The 16,827-nt window shown below is 50.2% G+C and overlaps 1 protein-coding gene and 1 pseudogene across 1 annotated transcript in view; one reads left to right on the top strand and one right to left on the bottom strand.

Annotated features, from left to right (window-relative positions):
- LOC144511498 (RAS guanyl-releasing protein 1-like) overlaps positions 1–16,827 on the bottom strand; it is a 136,240-nt gene that overhangs the window by 55,167 nt on the left and 64,246 nt on the right. The window contains exon 2 of the mRNA XM_078241885.1: positions 887–1,068. Within this exon, the coding sequence (XP_078098011.1) occupies positions 887–1,068 (182 nt within the window). The remainder of the gene's footprint in view (positions 1–886; positions 1,069–16,827) is intronic.
- On the top strand, positions 2,899–3,118 carry LOC144511596 (U2 spliceosomal RNA; annotated as a pseudogene).

Here is a 16,827-nt window from a genome sequence, read left to right as displayed (position 1 = left end):
ACACTCGCATACTCACATACACTCACACACTCAGACACACAGACACACAGACACACACACACAATCACACACACAATCACACACACAATCACACACACAATCACACACACACGCACACACACACGCACACACACACTCACACACACACACTCACACACACACACTCACACACACACACTCACACACACACTCACTCACACAATCACACACACACTCTCACACACACTCTCACACACACACTCACACACACACACGCACGCACATGCACGCACACAAATGCACGCACACTCACACGCACACTCACTCACACGCACACTCACTCACACGCACACTCACTCACACGCACACTCACTCACACGCACACGCACACTCACACGCACGCACACTCACACACACGCACACTCACACACACGCACACTCACGCACACTCACACACACGCACACTCACACACACACACACTCTCACACACACACACATGCATGCTCACTCACACACACTCACACACACTCACACACACACACACACACACACACACTCACACACACACACACTCACACACACACTCACACACACACTCACACACTCACACACTCACACACTCACACACTCACACTCACACACAATCATACTCACACACTCACAGACACTCGCACACACTCACTCGCACACACTCACTCACACACACACACACACACACACACACAGATACACACACACTCACACACACACACACACACTCACACACACACACACACACACACAATCACACACACAGATACACACACACTCACACACACACACACAAACACACACGCGCACACACACACTCACACACACAGAGGATGGTCTATCTACAATCAGCCCCGGGATTCGGGCGACACTTACCAAAGGACTGGATGCATTTGAGGAGGAGTTCGTCCAGGTTGAGAGCCTTGGTGAGCGGAGGCATGGACATGATGGCTTTGGCCTTGGTGATCTCCGCCGCGCTGGGGCAGGTCATTCTGCGCCGGTTCTGTCGCTGGATAATCCTGCTGCCCTGCGAGCTCTGGAATTCATGCCGAGATTTTCTGTAACAGAGAGCAGGCGGTGTAGAGCCGGACTCGATGTGAGAATGCGCGAGAGAGAGAGAGATTCTAACTGTGTCTGAGGCGAGAGGCCATACTAAGTGCGTCAGTGGGCGCGAAGGGATAAAAAAGGGAGTCAACTCTCTTCAGTATGATCCAGCCCTTCACTGACAGATACACCAGCACTGGATCTAAAATAGTTCACCCATTCTGGCAGCTTCAGGTTACACACTCGGAACAAGTCTCATTTTCCCAAAAAAGACATTTCTCTGTGTTTCTGGTAAAGCAAACAAAAAGAGAACTTACAATCAAAAAGTACCTTTCACTACCTCACAATGCACCAGAGTGCGATTAAACACCCCTTTGAAGCGCTGTTACCTAGGAAACACAGCAGGCAAATTTGGACTCAGCAAGATCCCAGAAACGACGAGGCACACACTCACTCTGACGCTTGGTCATTTTTAACGGTTAAGGGATGCTATGTCAGCCGCAACCCCCACGAATATCATCGAGGAACCCCTTCCATCCGTCTGAGGGGGCGGGAATGAACAGAGTGGTTAGCACTGCTGCCTCACTGGCCCGGGTTCGATTCCCGGATTGGGCCACCGTCTGTGCGGAGTCTGCACGTTCTCCCCGTGTCTGTGTGGGTTTCCTCCGGGTGCTCCGGTTTTCCTCCCACACTCCAAAGACGTGCCGGTTAGTTGCATTGGCCGTGCTAAATTCTCCCTCAGTGTACCCGAACAGGCAGCGGAGTGTGGCGACTAGGGGATTTTCACAGTAACTTCATTGCGGTGCTCTTTGTTCTTTGATCCCCCGACCTGCTGACAGTGCAGCACTCCCTCAGCACTGACCCTCTGACAGTGCGGCACTCCCTCAGTACTGACCCTCTGACAGTGCGGCACTCCCTCAGCACTGACCCTCTGACAGTGCGGCGCTCCCTCAGTACTGACCCTCTGACAGTGCGGCACTCCCTCAGCACTGACCCTCTGACAGTGCGGCACTCCCTCAGTACTGACCCTCTGACAGTGCGGCACTCCCTCAGTACTGACCCTCTGACAGTGCGGCACTCCCTCAGCACTGACTCTCTGACAGTGCGGCACTCCCTCAGTACTGGCCCTCTGACAGTGCGGCACTCCCTCAGTACTGACCCGCTGACAGTGCAGCACTCCCTCACTTCTGACCCTCTGAAAGTGTAGCACTCCCTCACTACTGACCCTCTGACAGTGCGGCACTCCCTCAGCATTGACCCCCTGGCAGTGCGGCACTCCCTCAGTACTGACCCTCTGACAGTGCGGCACTCCCTCAGTACTGACACTCTGACAGTGCAGCACTCCCTCAGTACTGACACTCTGACAGTGCAGCACTCCCTCAGCACTGACCCTCTGACAGTGCAGCACTCCCTCAGCACTGACCCTCTGACAGTGCGGCACTCCCTCAGTACTGCACTGACAAACCAGCCTTGCTTTTTTTTCTGAAGTTCCTCGAGTGAGATTTGAACCCACGACCTGCTGACTCAGAGGGTGACGCAGAGCTGCAAATTCGACTCAACGAAAGGCAGCGCCGCCCACATGCCGTGAAAGTATATTTTGCAAAGTGCCTCCGGGGGGGGGATGGGACACCTCAGCGCACACACACAAAGGCTAACCACAAAGAATTTCTTCGACAGGTACGCAGTGTTCCGCGACGGCAGAACGTTCAACTTCCCGTCGGCACGCACTCCAACATGTCCGCCCGAACACCAGCCATATTCACCTTGAGGGATCCCTTTGGCTTGGGCCCAATGGTGAACATTGATGCTGGAATAATGCTTGGGGTTGCCATTGATGTCCGGAGCTCGCTTCTCGGCCTTTTGGCTAAGATCAAGTGTAGTATGGTCGGCAGCCCATGGTCGGCCGCACTTGGTTGAGGTCATTAGGTTACGCTGAGGCTTCATATGTTTCATATGAAGCAATTTTTTAAAGCGGCATCTCGGCCTTTTGGCTAAGATGCAAATGAGCTCAAGCCTTGGAGGAGGAACCTCCCCCTTCTCCAATCAGCTTGGCTCATGTAGATCAGGCCCAGGACAGGGTGATTTGGTCGCTCGCCCTGTCTTGTCAGCCTGGTTCGGAAATGTCTCAACTTGTTGAGACTCTGAATTGGATTTGATTTGATTGAATTGGAAAAGTATTTTTTTTAAAATTGATGCCGGAGCTGACCGATGGGAGCTATACCTTAACACATCAGTGGCACCGTGCGAGTGCACTGGGTTCACTGACCCTTTCTCCTGGGCTAAGAGTGTGCAGGCTGGGGAGATGGGGGAGGGAGTAAGGGGGTCAATGGGTGGCTCTGTTCCCAAGAGCGCTGCCTGGGAAGGTTGGTGGAGACCACAAATCTGACAACCCATTTGGGGTGGCACGGTGGCACAGTGGTTAGCACTGCTGCCTCACAGCGCCAGGGACCCGGGTTCAATTCCCGGCTTGGGTCACTGTCCGTTCGGAGTCTGCACATCCTCCCCGTGTCTGCGTGGGTTTCCTCTGGGTGCTCCAGTTTCCTCCCACACTCCAAAGATGTTAGGTTAGGTTGATTGGCCGTGCTAAATTGACCCTATTGTCAGGGGGATTAGCAGGGGTTTTGGGGATAGGGTGGAATTGTGGTCGGTGCAGGCTTGATGGGCCGAATGGCCTCCTTCTGCACTTCAGGGATTCTATGATGATTAAAGAATATTTGGATGATCATTCAAAATATCTTAACATTCAAGGTGGTGGCACAGTGGTTAGTGCTGCTGCCTCACAGCGCCAGGGACCCAGGTTCGATTCCCGGCTTGGGTCACTGTCTGTGTGGATCTGCACATTCTCCCCGTGTCTGCGTGGGTTTCCTCCGGGTGCTCCGGTTTCCTCCCACAGTCCGAAAGACATGCTGGTTAGGCACATTGGCCGTGCTAAATTCTCCCTCAGTGTACCTGAACAGGTGCCGGAGTGTGGCGACTAGGGAATTTTCACAGTAACTTCATTGCAGTGTTAATGTAAGCCTTACTTGTGACTAATAAATAAACTTTACTTTAAAAAAAAACGTTAGGTGGATTGGCCATGCTAAATTGCCCCTCAGTGTCCAAAGATGTGTCGGTTAGGTGGATTGGCCATGCTAAATTCTCCCTTAGTGTCCAAAGATGTGTAGGTTGGGTGGATTGGCTGTGCTAAATTGCCCCTTAGTGTCCAAAGATGTGTAGGTTGGGTGGATTGGCCATGCTAAATTGCCCCTTAGTGTCCAAAGATGTGTAGGTTAGGTGGATTGGCCATGCTAAATTGCCCCTTAGTGTCCAAAGATGTGCGGGTTAGGTGGATTGGCCATGGTAAATTGCCCCTTAGTGTCCAAAGATGCGCAGGTTAGGTGGATTGGCCATGCTAAATTGCCCCTGAGTATAAGGGAGATTAGCAGGGTAAATACAGGGGAGGTTACGCGAATAGGGCCTGGGTGGTTGTTGGTGCTGACCCAATGGGCCGAATGGCCTCCTTTTGCATGATGGTTTCTATCATGGTTCAAGCTGACTCCAGACTCACAACAATGTGCTGGACTCTTTCATACCCTCTGCCTTGGCCAAGCAAGACACTCAGTTCAAGGGGCAATCAGGTCTGGACTCAACCTGCGACGCCCACATTCCCTGAACGAATAAGGAACATAATTAAATTTGCCTGCATGCAAAAGGCATGAATTCGAAGAAGTGCTGGGGAGTTTCCTCTTGGCGCTCTGACCCCAATATTTATCTCTCAATCAATATCGCAAAAATCATTTGACAGTACACCACCACACTGCTGTTGGTGGGAGTTTGCTGTGACAACTGAACTTTATACCGGGGAACTGTACTTAGAATCATCGAATCATAGAATCCCTACAATGCAGAAGGAGCCATTCGGCCCATCGAGCCTGCACCGACAACAATCCCACCCAGGCCCAATCCCTGTAACCCCATGTATTTACCCTGCTAATCCCCCAACACTAAGGGGTAATTAAGGCAATTAACCCATAACCCCTAACAGTAACCCCTAACCCTAACCCTTAACCTTCACCCTAATCCAAATACTTAACCTTAACCGGAAACTTAACCCTGTCTGACACAGCAACAGACACGAAACCTCCCAGCCAGAAAACCCCCCCAAAAAACTCTCCAACACACACCCTACCTTGACATAAAGTAAGGCTTTTAAAGTTTATTTATTCGTGTTACAAGTGAAGCTTACATTAACACTGCAATGAAGTTACTGTGAAATTCCCCTAGTCGCCACATTCTGGTGCCTGTTCGGGTTAATGCATCGAACCAGCACGTCTTTCAGACTGTGGGAGGAAAGCAGAGCACCCGGAGGAAACCCACGCAGACACGGGGAGAATGTGCAAACTCCACACAGACAGTGACCCAAGCCGGGAATCGAACCCGGGTCCCTGGCGCAGTGAGGCAGCAGTGCTAACCACTGTGCCACCGTGCTGCTCCATCCACCCCGACCCCCAGAAACACATAACCCCCCAACCTAACAGTCCCCTCCCCCGAACACACACCACCTCAACCACCACCTCCCCCCAACCACCTCAAATACAACAGAACCCTATTTTCCTCTTTCCCCCACACCCACAACCACAACCTTTTTTTCCCCCACCACACGAGGGTACCCCCCCATTCACCCCCGCACAAGAAAAAACTAACAGGAGTAATAATATATTTTAAAAAAGGAAAAGGCGCAGGAGACAAGAAGACCACAGGATAAAGGCAAAGCATCACAGGGGCCAACAAGGGTTGGACGTGAGCAGAAGGGAAAATGTCCGACCCCAAAAACCAAAAGTTAACCATAAACTTAGCCCTTAAACATAACCCCAACCCTCTCAGAGCAAGAAGAGCTGGTAACATGGGCTGCCCACATCGTGAGAATGGAAATTTCCACAGCCAGGATTAGTTTCTGCGCTTGCTAACCTGTAATGCCTCCTGACTGAATCTTGTAAATACCCTCCGACCAGGTAAAGTCACCATAGTCCCAGGTTACTGTAGGCTTCTCTCTCTCTCTCCCTCAAAGGAGAGACTGGTGGTGATTTAACCTGAGGATCACAACACCTCAGGTGAGGGGGGGGGGGCAAGGTTGAGAGAAGGCGGGGCCTTCATGAATAACCGCAGCCGGTAGGGGAATTGAACCCACGCTGTTGGGGTGTCGCTTTGCATCTCGAACCAGCCGTCCAGCCAACCGAGCTCAACCGCCTCCCCGCCCATCGGTGGCTGAACAACCCCCTCTGGGAGTTAGCAGAAGCCAATTTAACCTTGGTCTAGCTAAGGTGTGAATGGAACAAGATGCAACGCTCAAAACGTCATCTCTTTGGGCAGGACAGATCCTCTTTTCTGTGAAATCCCTTTCAAACCACAAGCACACCAATTTCCTGTTTTTGCTTCATGTTCTCTGCTGTAGACATTACCTAATCCCCCGATCCTCCTTCCACAAGTCAGTGCGCCATTATACAGAGTTTACACCTCAAAACAAAGATTGGCGATCTTCAAATCATCAATTAATTGCGACAGCGCCAATGCATTGAAATGAAAAGGTAGATTCGCACCCTGTGTCTCCATATCTCCCACATTTATATTGCAATTAGCCAGCTCAGAATGCATAGGTGGGGAATCCCATTCTCCCCATTATTGTCTGTCCGATTTGGCACAGTGGGTTAGCACTGCTGCCTCACAGCGCCAGGGACCCAGGTTCAAATCCAGCCTTGGGTGACTGTCTGTGTGGAGTTTGCACATTCTCCACGTGTCTATGTGGGTTGCCCCCGGGTGCTCCCATACTCCAAAGACGTGCTGGTTAGGTGGATTAGCCATGCTAAGTTGCCCCTTAGTGTCCAGAGATATGTCGGTTAGGTGGATTGGCCATGCTAAATTGTCCCTTAGAGTCTAAAGGTGTGCAGGTTAGGTGGATTGGCCATGCTAAATTGTCCCTTTGTGTCCAAAGATGTGCAGGTTAGCTGGATTGGCCATGCTAAATTGTCCCTTAGTGTCCAGAGATTTGTAGATTAGGTGGATTGGCCGTGCTAAATTGCCCCTTAGTGTTCAAAGATGTGCAGGTTAGGTGGATTGGCCATGCCAAATTGCCCCTTAGTGTCCAAAGATGTGTAAGTTAGATGGATTGGCCATGCTAAATTTCCCCTTAGTGTCCAAAAATGTGCAGGTTAGGTGGATTGGCCATGCTAAATTGCCCCTTAGAGTCAGGGGGACTAGCGGGGTAAATATGTGGAGTCACGGGGATCGGGCCTGGGTGGGATTGTTGTCCGTGCAGACTCGATTGGCCGAATGTCCTCCTTCTGCACTGTAGGGATTCTGTGATTCGATGAATTCAGAATGCCTAAGTGTGGAATCCAATTCTACCAATTATTGTCTATCTTATTTGGCAAGGTGTTTTCGAAAGGGAATTGGATTCAAGGTTCCGGGTGACAGCATAATAATAGCAGCGTTGGGACTAGGCGAGTTGGTGAGAGCCAGAATGAGCACAGTGACTGAATAGCACCCTTCTGTTCTATAACCATCAGATAATTCTACAATTCTTATTCCACTTACAGATCAATCATCTCAATTACACTCTTCCACCTTATTCCGTCGGGAAAAAGACACAAAAGTCTGAGGTCACATACCAACAGACCCAAGAACAGCTTCTTCCCTACTGCCATCAGATTTTTGAATGGACCTACCTTATCTTTCACTACACCCTAGCTATAACTGTAACGCTACATTTTTAAAAATTCTTTCGGGGGACATGGGTGTCGCTGGCTGGGCCAGCATTTATTGCCCATCCCTAGTTGCCCGAGGGCAGTTGAGAGTCAACCACATTGCTGTGGCTCTGGAGTCACATGTAGGCCAGACCAGGTAAGGACAGCAGATTTACGTCTCTAGAGGAATTTAGTGAACCAGATGGGTTTTTCCGACAATGGTTTCATGGTCATTCGTAGATTCTGAATTCCAGGTATTTTTCCTTTATTGAATTCAAATTCCACCATCTGCCGTGGCGGGATTCGAACCTGGGTCCCAGAACATGAGCTGAGTTTCTGGATTAATAGCCCAGTGATAATACCACTATTAAATGATGTTAATAGTTCATGCAAAATCACAAATAGAAGGGTTGTGTGTGGTGGTAATAATCTTCTGAGGTGTGTCTATTTCAATGCCAGGAGTATTGTGGGGAAGGCAGATGAGCTGAGGGCGTGGATTGACACATGGAATTATGACATTATAGCCATTAGTGAAACTTGGCTACAGGAGGGGCAGGACTGGCAGCTCAATGTTCCAGGGTTCCGATGTTTCAGACGTGATAGAGGCAGAGGAATGAAGGGTCGGAGGGGATGGCATTGCTAGTCAGGGAAAATGTTACAGCAGTGCTCAGGCAGGACGGATTAGAGGGCTTGTCTACCGAGGCCATATGGGTGGAGCTGAGAAACAGGAAAGGTATGACCACATTAATGGGGTTGTATTATAGACCACCCAATAGTCAGCGAGAATTGGAGGAGCAAATCTGCAGAGAGATAGCAGACAACTGCAGGAAACATAAAGTTGCAATAGTAGGGGATTTTAATTTTCCACCTATAGATTGGGACTCCCATACTGTTAAAGGTCTAGACGGGTTAGAATTTGTAAAATGTGTTCAGGAAAATTTTCTAAATCAATATATAGAGGTACCAACTAGAGAGGATGCAATATTAGATCTCCTATTAGGAAACGAGTTAGGACAAGTGACGGAAGTGTGTGTAGGGGAACACTTTGGTTCCAGTGATCATAACACCATTAGTTTCAACTTGATCATGGATAAAGATAGATCTGGTCCTCGGGTTGAGGTTCTAAACTGAAAAAAAGGCCAAATTTGAAGAAATGAGAAAGGATCTAAAAAGCGTGGATTGGGACAGGCTGTTCTCTGGCAAGGATGTGAATGGTAAGTGGGAGGCCTTCAAAGGAGAAATTTTGAGAGTGCAGAGTTTGTATGTTCCTGTCAGGATTAAAGGCAAAGTGAATAAGAATAAGGAACCTTGGATCTCGAGGGATATTGGAACTCTGATAAAGAAGAAGTGAGAGATGTATGACATGTATAGGCAACAGGGAGCCAATAAGATGCTTGAGGAGTATAAAAAGTGCAAGAAACTACTTAAGAAAGAAATCAGGAGGGCTAAAAGAAGACATGAGGTTGCTTTGGCAGACAAGGTGAAGGATAATCCTAAGAGCTTCTACCGGTATATTAAGAGCAAAAGGATAGTAAGGGATAAAATTGGTCCTCTTGAAGATCAGAGTGGTTGGCTATGTATGGAACCAAAAGAAATGGGGGAGATATTAAATTGTTTTTTTGCATCCGTATTTACTAAGGAAACTGGCATGGAGTCTATGGAAATAAGGCAAACAAGTAGGGAGGTCATGGAACCTATACAGATTAAAGGGGAGGAGGTGCTTGCTGTCTTGAGGCAAATCAGAGTAGATAAATCCCCAGGACCGGACAGGGTATTCCCTCGGACCTTGAAGGAGACTAGTGTTGAAATTGCAGGGGCCCTGGCAGATATATTTAAAATGTCGGTATCCACGGGTGAGGTGCCGGATGATTGGAGGATAGCTCATGTTGTTCCGTTGTGTAAAAAAGGCTCAAAAAGTAATGTGGGAAATTATAGGCCGGTAAGTTTGACGTCAGTAGTAGGTAAATTATTGGAAGGAGTATTAAGAGATAGGATCTACAAATATTTGGATAGACAGGGACTTATTAGGGAGAGCCAACATGGCTTTGTGCGTGGTAGGTCATGTTTAACCACTCTATTAGAGTTTTTCAAGGAAGTTACCAGGAAAGTGGATGAAGGGAAGGCAGTGGATGTTGTCTACATTGACTTTAGTAAGGCCTTTGACAAGGTCCCGCACCTGGACCATATCCCTCCACACCCCTCTCATCCATGTACCTGTCCAAGTTTTTCTTAAATGTTAAAAGTGAGCCCGCATTCACCACCTCATCTGGCAGCTCATTCCAAACTCCCACCACCCTCTGTGTGAAGAAGCCCCCCCTAATATTCCCTGTCAACTTTCCCCCCCTCACCCTTAACCCATGTCCTCTAGTTATTTTCTCCCCTGCCTCAGTGGAAAAAGCCTGCTTGCATTCACTCTATCTATACCCATCATAATTTTATACACCTTTGTCAAATCTCCCCTCATTCTTCTACGCTCCAGGGAATAAAGTCCGAACCTATTCAACCTTCAATTCAATATGGCTGGTCCAGTTCAATCTCTGGTCAATGGTAACCCCCAGGATGTTCATAGTGGAGGATTCAGTGATGGCAATGCCATTGAATGTCAAGGTGCGATGGTTGGATCCTCTCTTGTTGGAGGTGGACATTGCCTGGCACTTGTGTGGCGTGAATGTTACTTGCCACTTGTCAGCCCAAGCCTGTATATTGTCCAGGTCTTGCTGCGTTTGGACCTGGACTGCTTCAGTATCTGAGAATCCAAGGGTGGTGCAAAACATTGTGAAGTCATCAGCAAACATTGGAGAATAAGGACCTGGGAGAGGTCCAAGTGGCTGGACTCTGAGGGGCTCAATGGGTTCTGGATCTGGAGAAGCTTACAGAGATAGGGAGGTGCAAGGCCACAGATGGAACTGAAGTCAAGAATGGGAAAAAATTAAAAATCAAGGCTGGGGGCAAATGTAATTGAGCCAACACAGGGATAATGGGTGAACAGGATCGGACGAGTTAGCTGACTCAGACCACAATCTTTTAATCCTCTTTATACAGGGGAGGGCTGCCAAAGGACTGGATCATTGTAGGCGTTGTAACCCTCTCCAGAAAATGGACGCAGGATAAACACAGGAACTACGGAGGCACAGTGGGTTAGCGCTGCTGCCTCACACTTCCAGGGACCCGGGTTCAATTCTGGCCTCGGGTGACTGTCTGTGTGGAGTCTGCACGTTCTCCCCGTGTCCGCGTGGGTTTCCTCCGGGTGCTCCGGTTTCCTCCAAAGATGTGCAGGTTAGGTTGATTGGCCATGCTAAATTTCTCTGGGATGCGTAGGTTAGAGGGATTAGCAGGGGGGGTTACAGGGATAGGGCCTGGATGGGATTGTTGTCGGTGCAGGCTCGATAGGACGAATGGCCTCCTTCTGCACTGTAGGATTCCATGATACAGGCCGATCAACCCGTCATCAGTGGGAAAGTCAGAAGGACCTGCAAGCCAGTCTTTTGCGACCATAGGACTTCTCCAAGCACCTCACAGTGAAGAAAGCATTTTTGAAATGTCGTCACTGTTGTTGTGTATCATAGAAACTCTACAGCACAGGAGGAGGCCATTCGGCCCATTGAGCCTTCACCAACTCTCCCTGACAGAGCATCTAACCCAGGCCCACACCCAGCTCTATCCTCGTAACCCCACACATTTATCCCGCTAATCCACATAACCTACGCACCTTTGGACACGAAGCGACAATTTAGCATGGCCAATCCACCTAACCTGCACATCTTTGGACACTAAGGGACAATTTAGCATGGCCAATCCACCTAACCTGCACATCTTTGGACACTAAGGGGCAATTTAGCATGGCCAATCCACCTAACCTACACATCTTTGGACATTAAGGGGTAATTTAGCATGGCCAATCCACCTAACCTGCACATCTTTGGACACTAAGGGACAATTTAGCATGGCCAATCCACCTAACCTGCACATCTTTGGACACTAAGGGGCAATTTAGCATGGCCAATCCACTTAACCCGCACATCTTTTGATTATTCTCCCTATGCCCAAGAGCAGGTCATAGAATCCCTACAGTACAGAAGGAGGCCATTTGGCCCATCGAGTCTGCGCCGATTGGCCTCCTTCTGTACTGTAAGGATTCTAAGATTCTATGATAAAACATTGCAGATGGCCCAAGACTTGGAAGCAAAGTAAACTGTGGACAGGGTAGTGACAGGGCAGGCGGGGAGAGGCAGACAGGGAGATGGAAATGTGCAGATACATGGTGGATACATGTTTTAGTATGAAAAATTAGAGACTGTAGCCAGTAATATTACCACCATACCATCTTCTCCCAAGAGATATAAGACTCGTATACATTAATCTTTGAACATCATTAGAGTCACAGGGGGCAATTTTCCCCCAAAGATTCTAAGTGCCCAATGGGCAGGTAAACAGGAGATTTTCCTGTCCCGTTTTTTGGGAGAAGTTAGAGGAATTTCTGGCACTTTGTGCTTTACAGTGTCCGCTGGGGGATTCACGCTGTTATTTGGGTGGGCCAGTGGGGGGTTTGTGGGCAATTCTACCCAGTGGCTGGCATCAGCGTGCTGGGCAGGCTCAGTGCGGAGATTGGCGCGTGCACACTGGCCTGCCCATCGCTGGCCTCCCGACCCTCCCCACCCCCCCGATCGCCAGCCCCGACCCCACCCCCCCCATGGCCAGCCTGAAACCCCCCTCCCCCCGATTTGGCCAGCCCCGATCACTCCCCCCCCTCATGGCCAGCCCCGATCATGCCTCCATCACCATGGCCCCGTGACCAGCCCCCATCACCCCCCGCCCCATCCCTCCCCAACCGATCGCCATGCAGAGTGCGCAGTTGTTCCCCACCTCTCTCATCGCCACCGATCAGCCCACCCCTGGTCTGGCCCCGCCCCCCCTTGGCACTGCCCAGCACCTGGTGGGCACTGCCAGGGTGCCCAATGGGCAGTGCTAGGCTGCCAGGCTGGCACTATCCAAGGGGCACACCTTACCTCCCAAGGGGGCCTCAGTGACCTCTGCCCCCACCAGCGAGGCCATCACAACTGGTCCCCGTTAATGGGGCCAGCTTTAACCCCCGCTGGTGGGAATCTTCCCTGACGGGAGAGGGTGGGGGGAATGGAAACATTAGCGAACCCGGTCGATACCGCCCTGGGCTCACTAAGTAGATATAAATGTCAATTTTAATAAGGCAATCAGCCTCGCACTGTGTCCTGGACCGAAGCTGATTATGCCGTTAAAAAAATGACTTGGGAAAGTCACAACCGGCATCCAGCCAGTCATCATTCCCGTTTTATTCCCCCCGCTGGTATTTCCCAGCCTGTTGCGTTGCTCAAGAGTCACAGAGCGCAGAAAAGGCCCTTTGGCCCATCAAGCCTGTACCAACAATATCGACCACAAAAAACGCGCTAATCCCATTTTCCTGCACTTGTCCCATATCCTTTGAATGTTGTGATATTTCGAGTGCTCATCCAAATATTTTTTAAAGGTTGTAAGGTTTCCGGCTTCCACTACCTTCCCAGGCAGCGCATTCCAGATTCCCACCGTCCGCTGAGTGAAAATAAATCTCAAATCCCCTCGGAATCTCCTGTCCTTCACTCTAAAACTGCACCCCCTCGTGATTGACCCTTTCAACCAAGGGGAACAGCTACTCCCCACTCTCCATAAGACCAATAGACATAGGCGCAGAATTGGGCCACTCGGCCCATCGAGTCTGCTCCGCATTCAATCATGGTTGATATTTTTCTCATCCCCATTCTCCTGCCCTTTCCCCATAACCTCCAATCCCCTTATTAATCAAGCCTGTCCACACACTCACCCTGTCCACACCCCTCATAATCTTATATCCCTCAATCATGCTCCCCCCCCTCAGCCTTCTCGGCTCTCAAGAAAACAATCCAAGCCTTTCCAGTCTCTCACAGAATCACTGCAGTGCAGACGGAGGCCACTCGGCCCATCGAGTCTGCACCGACCACAATCCCACTTAGACCCTATTCCCACAACCCCACATATTTACCCTGCTAACCCCCTGACACTAGGGTCAAGTTACCATGGTCAATCCACCTAACCTGCACATCTTTGGACGCTAAGGGGCAATTTAGCACGGCCAATCCACCTAACCTGCACATCTTTGAACTATGAGAGGAAACTGGAGCACCCGGAGGAAACCCACGCAGACACGGGGAGAATGTGCAGACTCCACACAGACAGTGACCCAAGCCGGGAATCGAACCCAGGTCCCTGGTGCTGTGAAGCAGCAGTGCTAACCACTTGCTACCGTGCCGCCCAATGTATGGGCACAATGGATTGTTTCTATTCATTCGTGAGACATGGGCGTCGCTGGCTGGGTCAGCATTTATTGCCCATCCCTAGTTGCCCTTGAACTGAGTGTCTCACTCGGCCAGTTCAGAGGGCAGTTAGGAACATAGGGAATTAGGAGCAGGAGTCGGCAAATTCAGCCCTTCAAGCCTGCTCCGCCATTCAATAAGATCATGGCTGATCTTTCCCTCATCTCCAATCCACCTTCCCTCCTGTTCCCCAAATCCCCTTATCCTTTTTTCTTATCAGAAATATATCTATCTCCTTGAAACCATTCAACAATCATAGAAATCATAGAAACCCTACAGTACAGAAAGAGGCCATTCGGCCCATCGAGTCTGCACCGACCACAATCCCACCCAGGCCCTACCCCCATATCCCTACTTATTTTACCCGCTAATCCCTCTAACCTACACATCTCAGGACACTAAGGGCAATTTTTAACCTGGCCAATCAACCTAACCCGCACATCTTTGGACTGTGGGAGGAAACTGGAGCACCCGGAGGAAACCCACGCAGACATGAGGAAAATGTGCAAACTCCACACAGACAGTGTCCCAAGCCGAGAGTCGAACCCAGGTCCCTGGAGCTGTGAAGCAGCAGTGCTAACCCACTGTGCTACCGTGCCGCCCAATTCAAACTAAGTTAAGAGTCAACCACATTGCTGTGGCTCTGGAGTCACATGTAGGCCAGACCGGGTAAGGACGATAGATTTCCTTCCCTAAAGAGACATTAGTGAACCAGATGGGTTTTTCCGACAATGGTTTCATGGTCATCAGTCGATTCTTAATTCCAGCTTTTTAAAAATTGAATTCAAATTCCACCATCTGTCGTGGCGGGATTCGAACCCGGGTCCCCAGAACATTAGTCGAGTTTCTGGATTAATAGTCTGGCAATAATGCCACTGGGCCATCGGCTCCTTCTGAGATTCTAGGGGCTGGATTTTCCAGTCATGCTCGTCCCAAAACCGACTCTGGGAAGGGCCTGGCACCTGTCGCTGTTGCCTGTTCCGCCTCGCAGGCGAACTCTCTGACAACGTACATGAAGGGGTTAAGAATGTCCAGCTGGCCGGCGACCGAGTTCACTCGGCAGAAGTGAAATTTTCACTTCCCTGATTCTTTGCAGTCTATCTGAGGCACTATTCCTCTCAGCTGCCCGAGTGTTCAAACCCCCCCCACAATGGCACCGCACCCTCCATGTCCCTTTGACCACCTCAAGCCCGGCACCCATTCCAAGAATATTGGCACTTCTCCAATGTTCCGGCAGGGTGGCACTGTGGTTAGCACTGCTGCCTCACAGCGCCAGGGACCGGGGTTCGATTCCCGGCTTGGGCCACTGTCTGTGTGGACAAAGAACAGGACAGCACAGGAACAGGCCCTTCCGGCCCTCCAAACCTGCACTGTTCATGATGCCTGCCTAAACTAAAACCGTCTGCACTTACAGAGTCTGTACCTTTCCATTCCCATCCTATTCATGTATTCGTCTAGTTGCCCCTTAAAAGCCGCGATCGTACCCACTCCCACCACCTCCCCGGGCAGTGCGTTCCAGACATTCACCACCCCCTGTGTAAAAAACTTGCCTCGCACATCTCCTCTAAACTTTTCCCCACGCACCTTAAACCTATGTCCCCGAGTACTTGACTTTTCTACCCAAGGAAAGAGCATCTGACTATCCACCCTCTCCATGCCACTCATAATCTTATAAACCTCAATCAGGTTGCCCCTCAATCTCCGTCCTTCCAGTGAGAACAAACCGAGTTTCTCCAACCTCTCCTCCTGAAGTCTGCATGTTCTCCCCGTGTCTGCGTGGGTTTCCTCCGGATGCTCCGGTTTCCTCCCACAGTCCGAAAGACGTGCTGGTTAGGTGGGTTGGCCGTGCTAAATTGCCCCTTTCGTGACAGGGGGACTAGCTAGGGTAAATGCATGGGGTTATGGGGATAGGGCCTGGGTGGGATTGTGGTCGGTGCAGACTCGATGGGCTGAGTTACCTCCTCCTGCACTGTAGGGATTCTATAGTTCTATGAATTTTGGCTTCTCGCGATTCTAATCACTTTCCCATTGCTTCCAGCTCCCAGAGCCTTCAGTCCTGGAATTCCCTCCCTCAAACTCATCAGCTCTCTCTCTCTCCCCTTAACGCCCTCCATAAAAACTAAAGCCAAGATCCAGGCCTTGATTCCTTGTCCTGATATCACCTTTATCATTGCTCCCTCCTTAGAACCATAGAACCAAAGAAAACATTCAGCACAGGAGGCCGTCTGGCCCATCTTGTTGTTGCTGGCCTGAGGACACCCAGGTGCCCTTGCAAATCCCACATTCCCGCACCTGGCCCATAGCCCTGTGCCTTAGACCATAAGATATAGGAGCAGAATTAGGCCATTCAGCCCATCGAGTCTGCTCCGTCATTCAATCATAGCTGATGAGTTTCACAACCTCATTCCCTCGCCTTTTCCCCATAACCTTTGATCCCCTTACCAATTAAGAACCTTGGGGTATCTACAGTGCAGAAAGAGACCATTCGGCCCATCGTGTCTGCACTGACAACAATCCAACCCAAGTCCTATCCCCGTAATCCCATATATTTACCCTCCTCGTCGCCCTGACACTAAGGGGCTATTTACCGCGGCCAATCCATCTAACCCACACATCTTTGGAGTGTGGGAGGAAACCGGAGCACCCGGAGGAAACCCACGCAGACACTGGGAGTCTCCACACACCCGAGGTTGGG

The sequence above is a fragment of the Mustelus asterias genome, chromosome 24 (assembly GCF_964213995.1).
Source record: "Mustelus asterias chromosome 24, sMusAst1.hap1.1, whole genome shotgun sequence".
Lineage (NCBI taxonomy): Eukaryota > Metazoa > Chordata > Chondrichthyes > Carcharhiniformes > Triakidae > Mustelus > Mustelus asterias.
The sequence above is the reverse complement of the archived record's forward strand: the minus strand, read 5'-3'. Positions and strand labels throughout refer to the sequence as shown.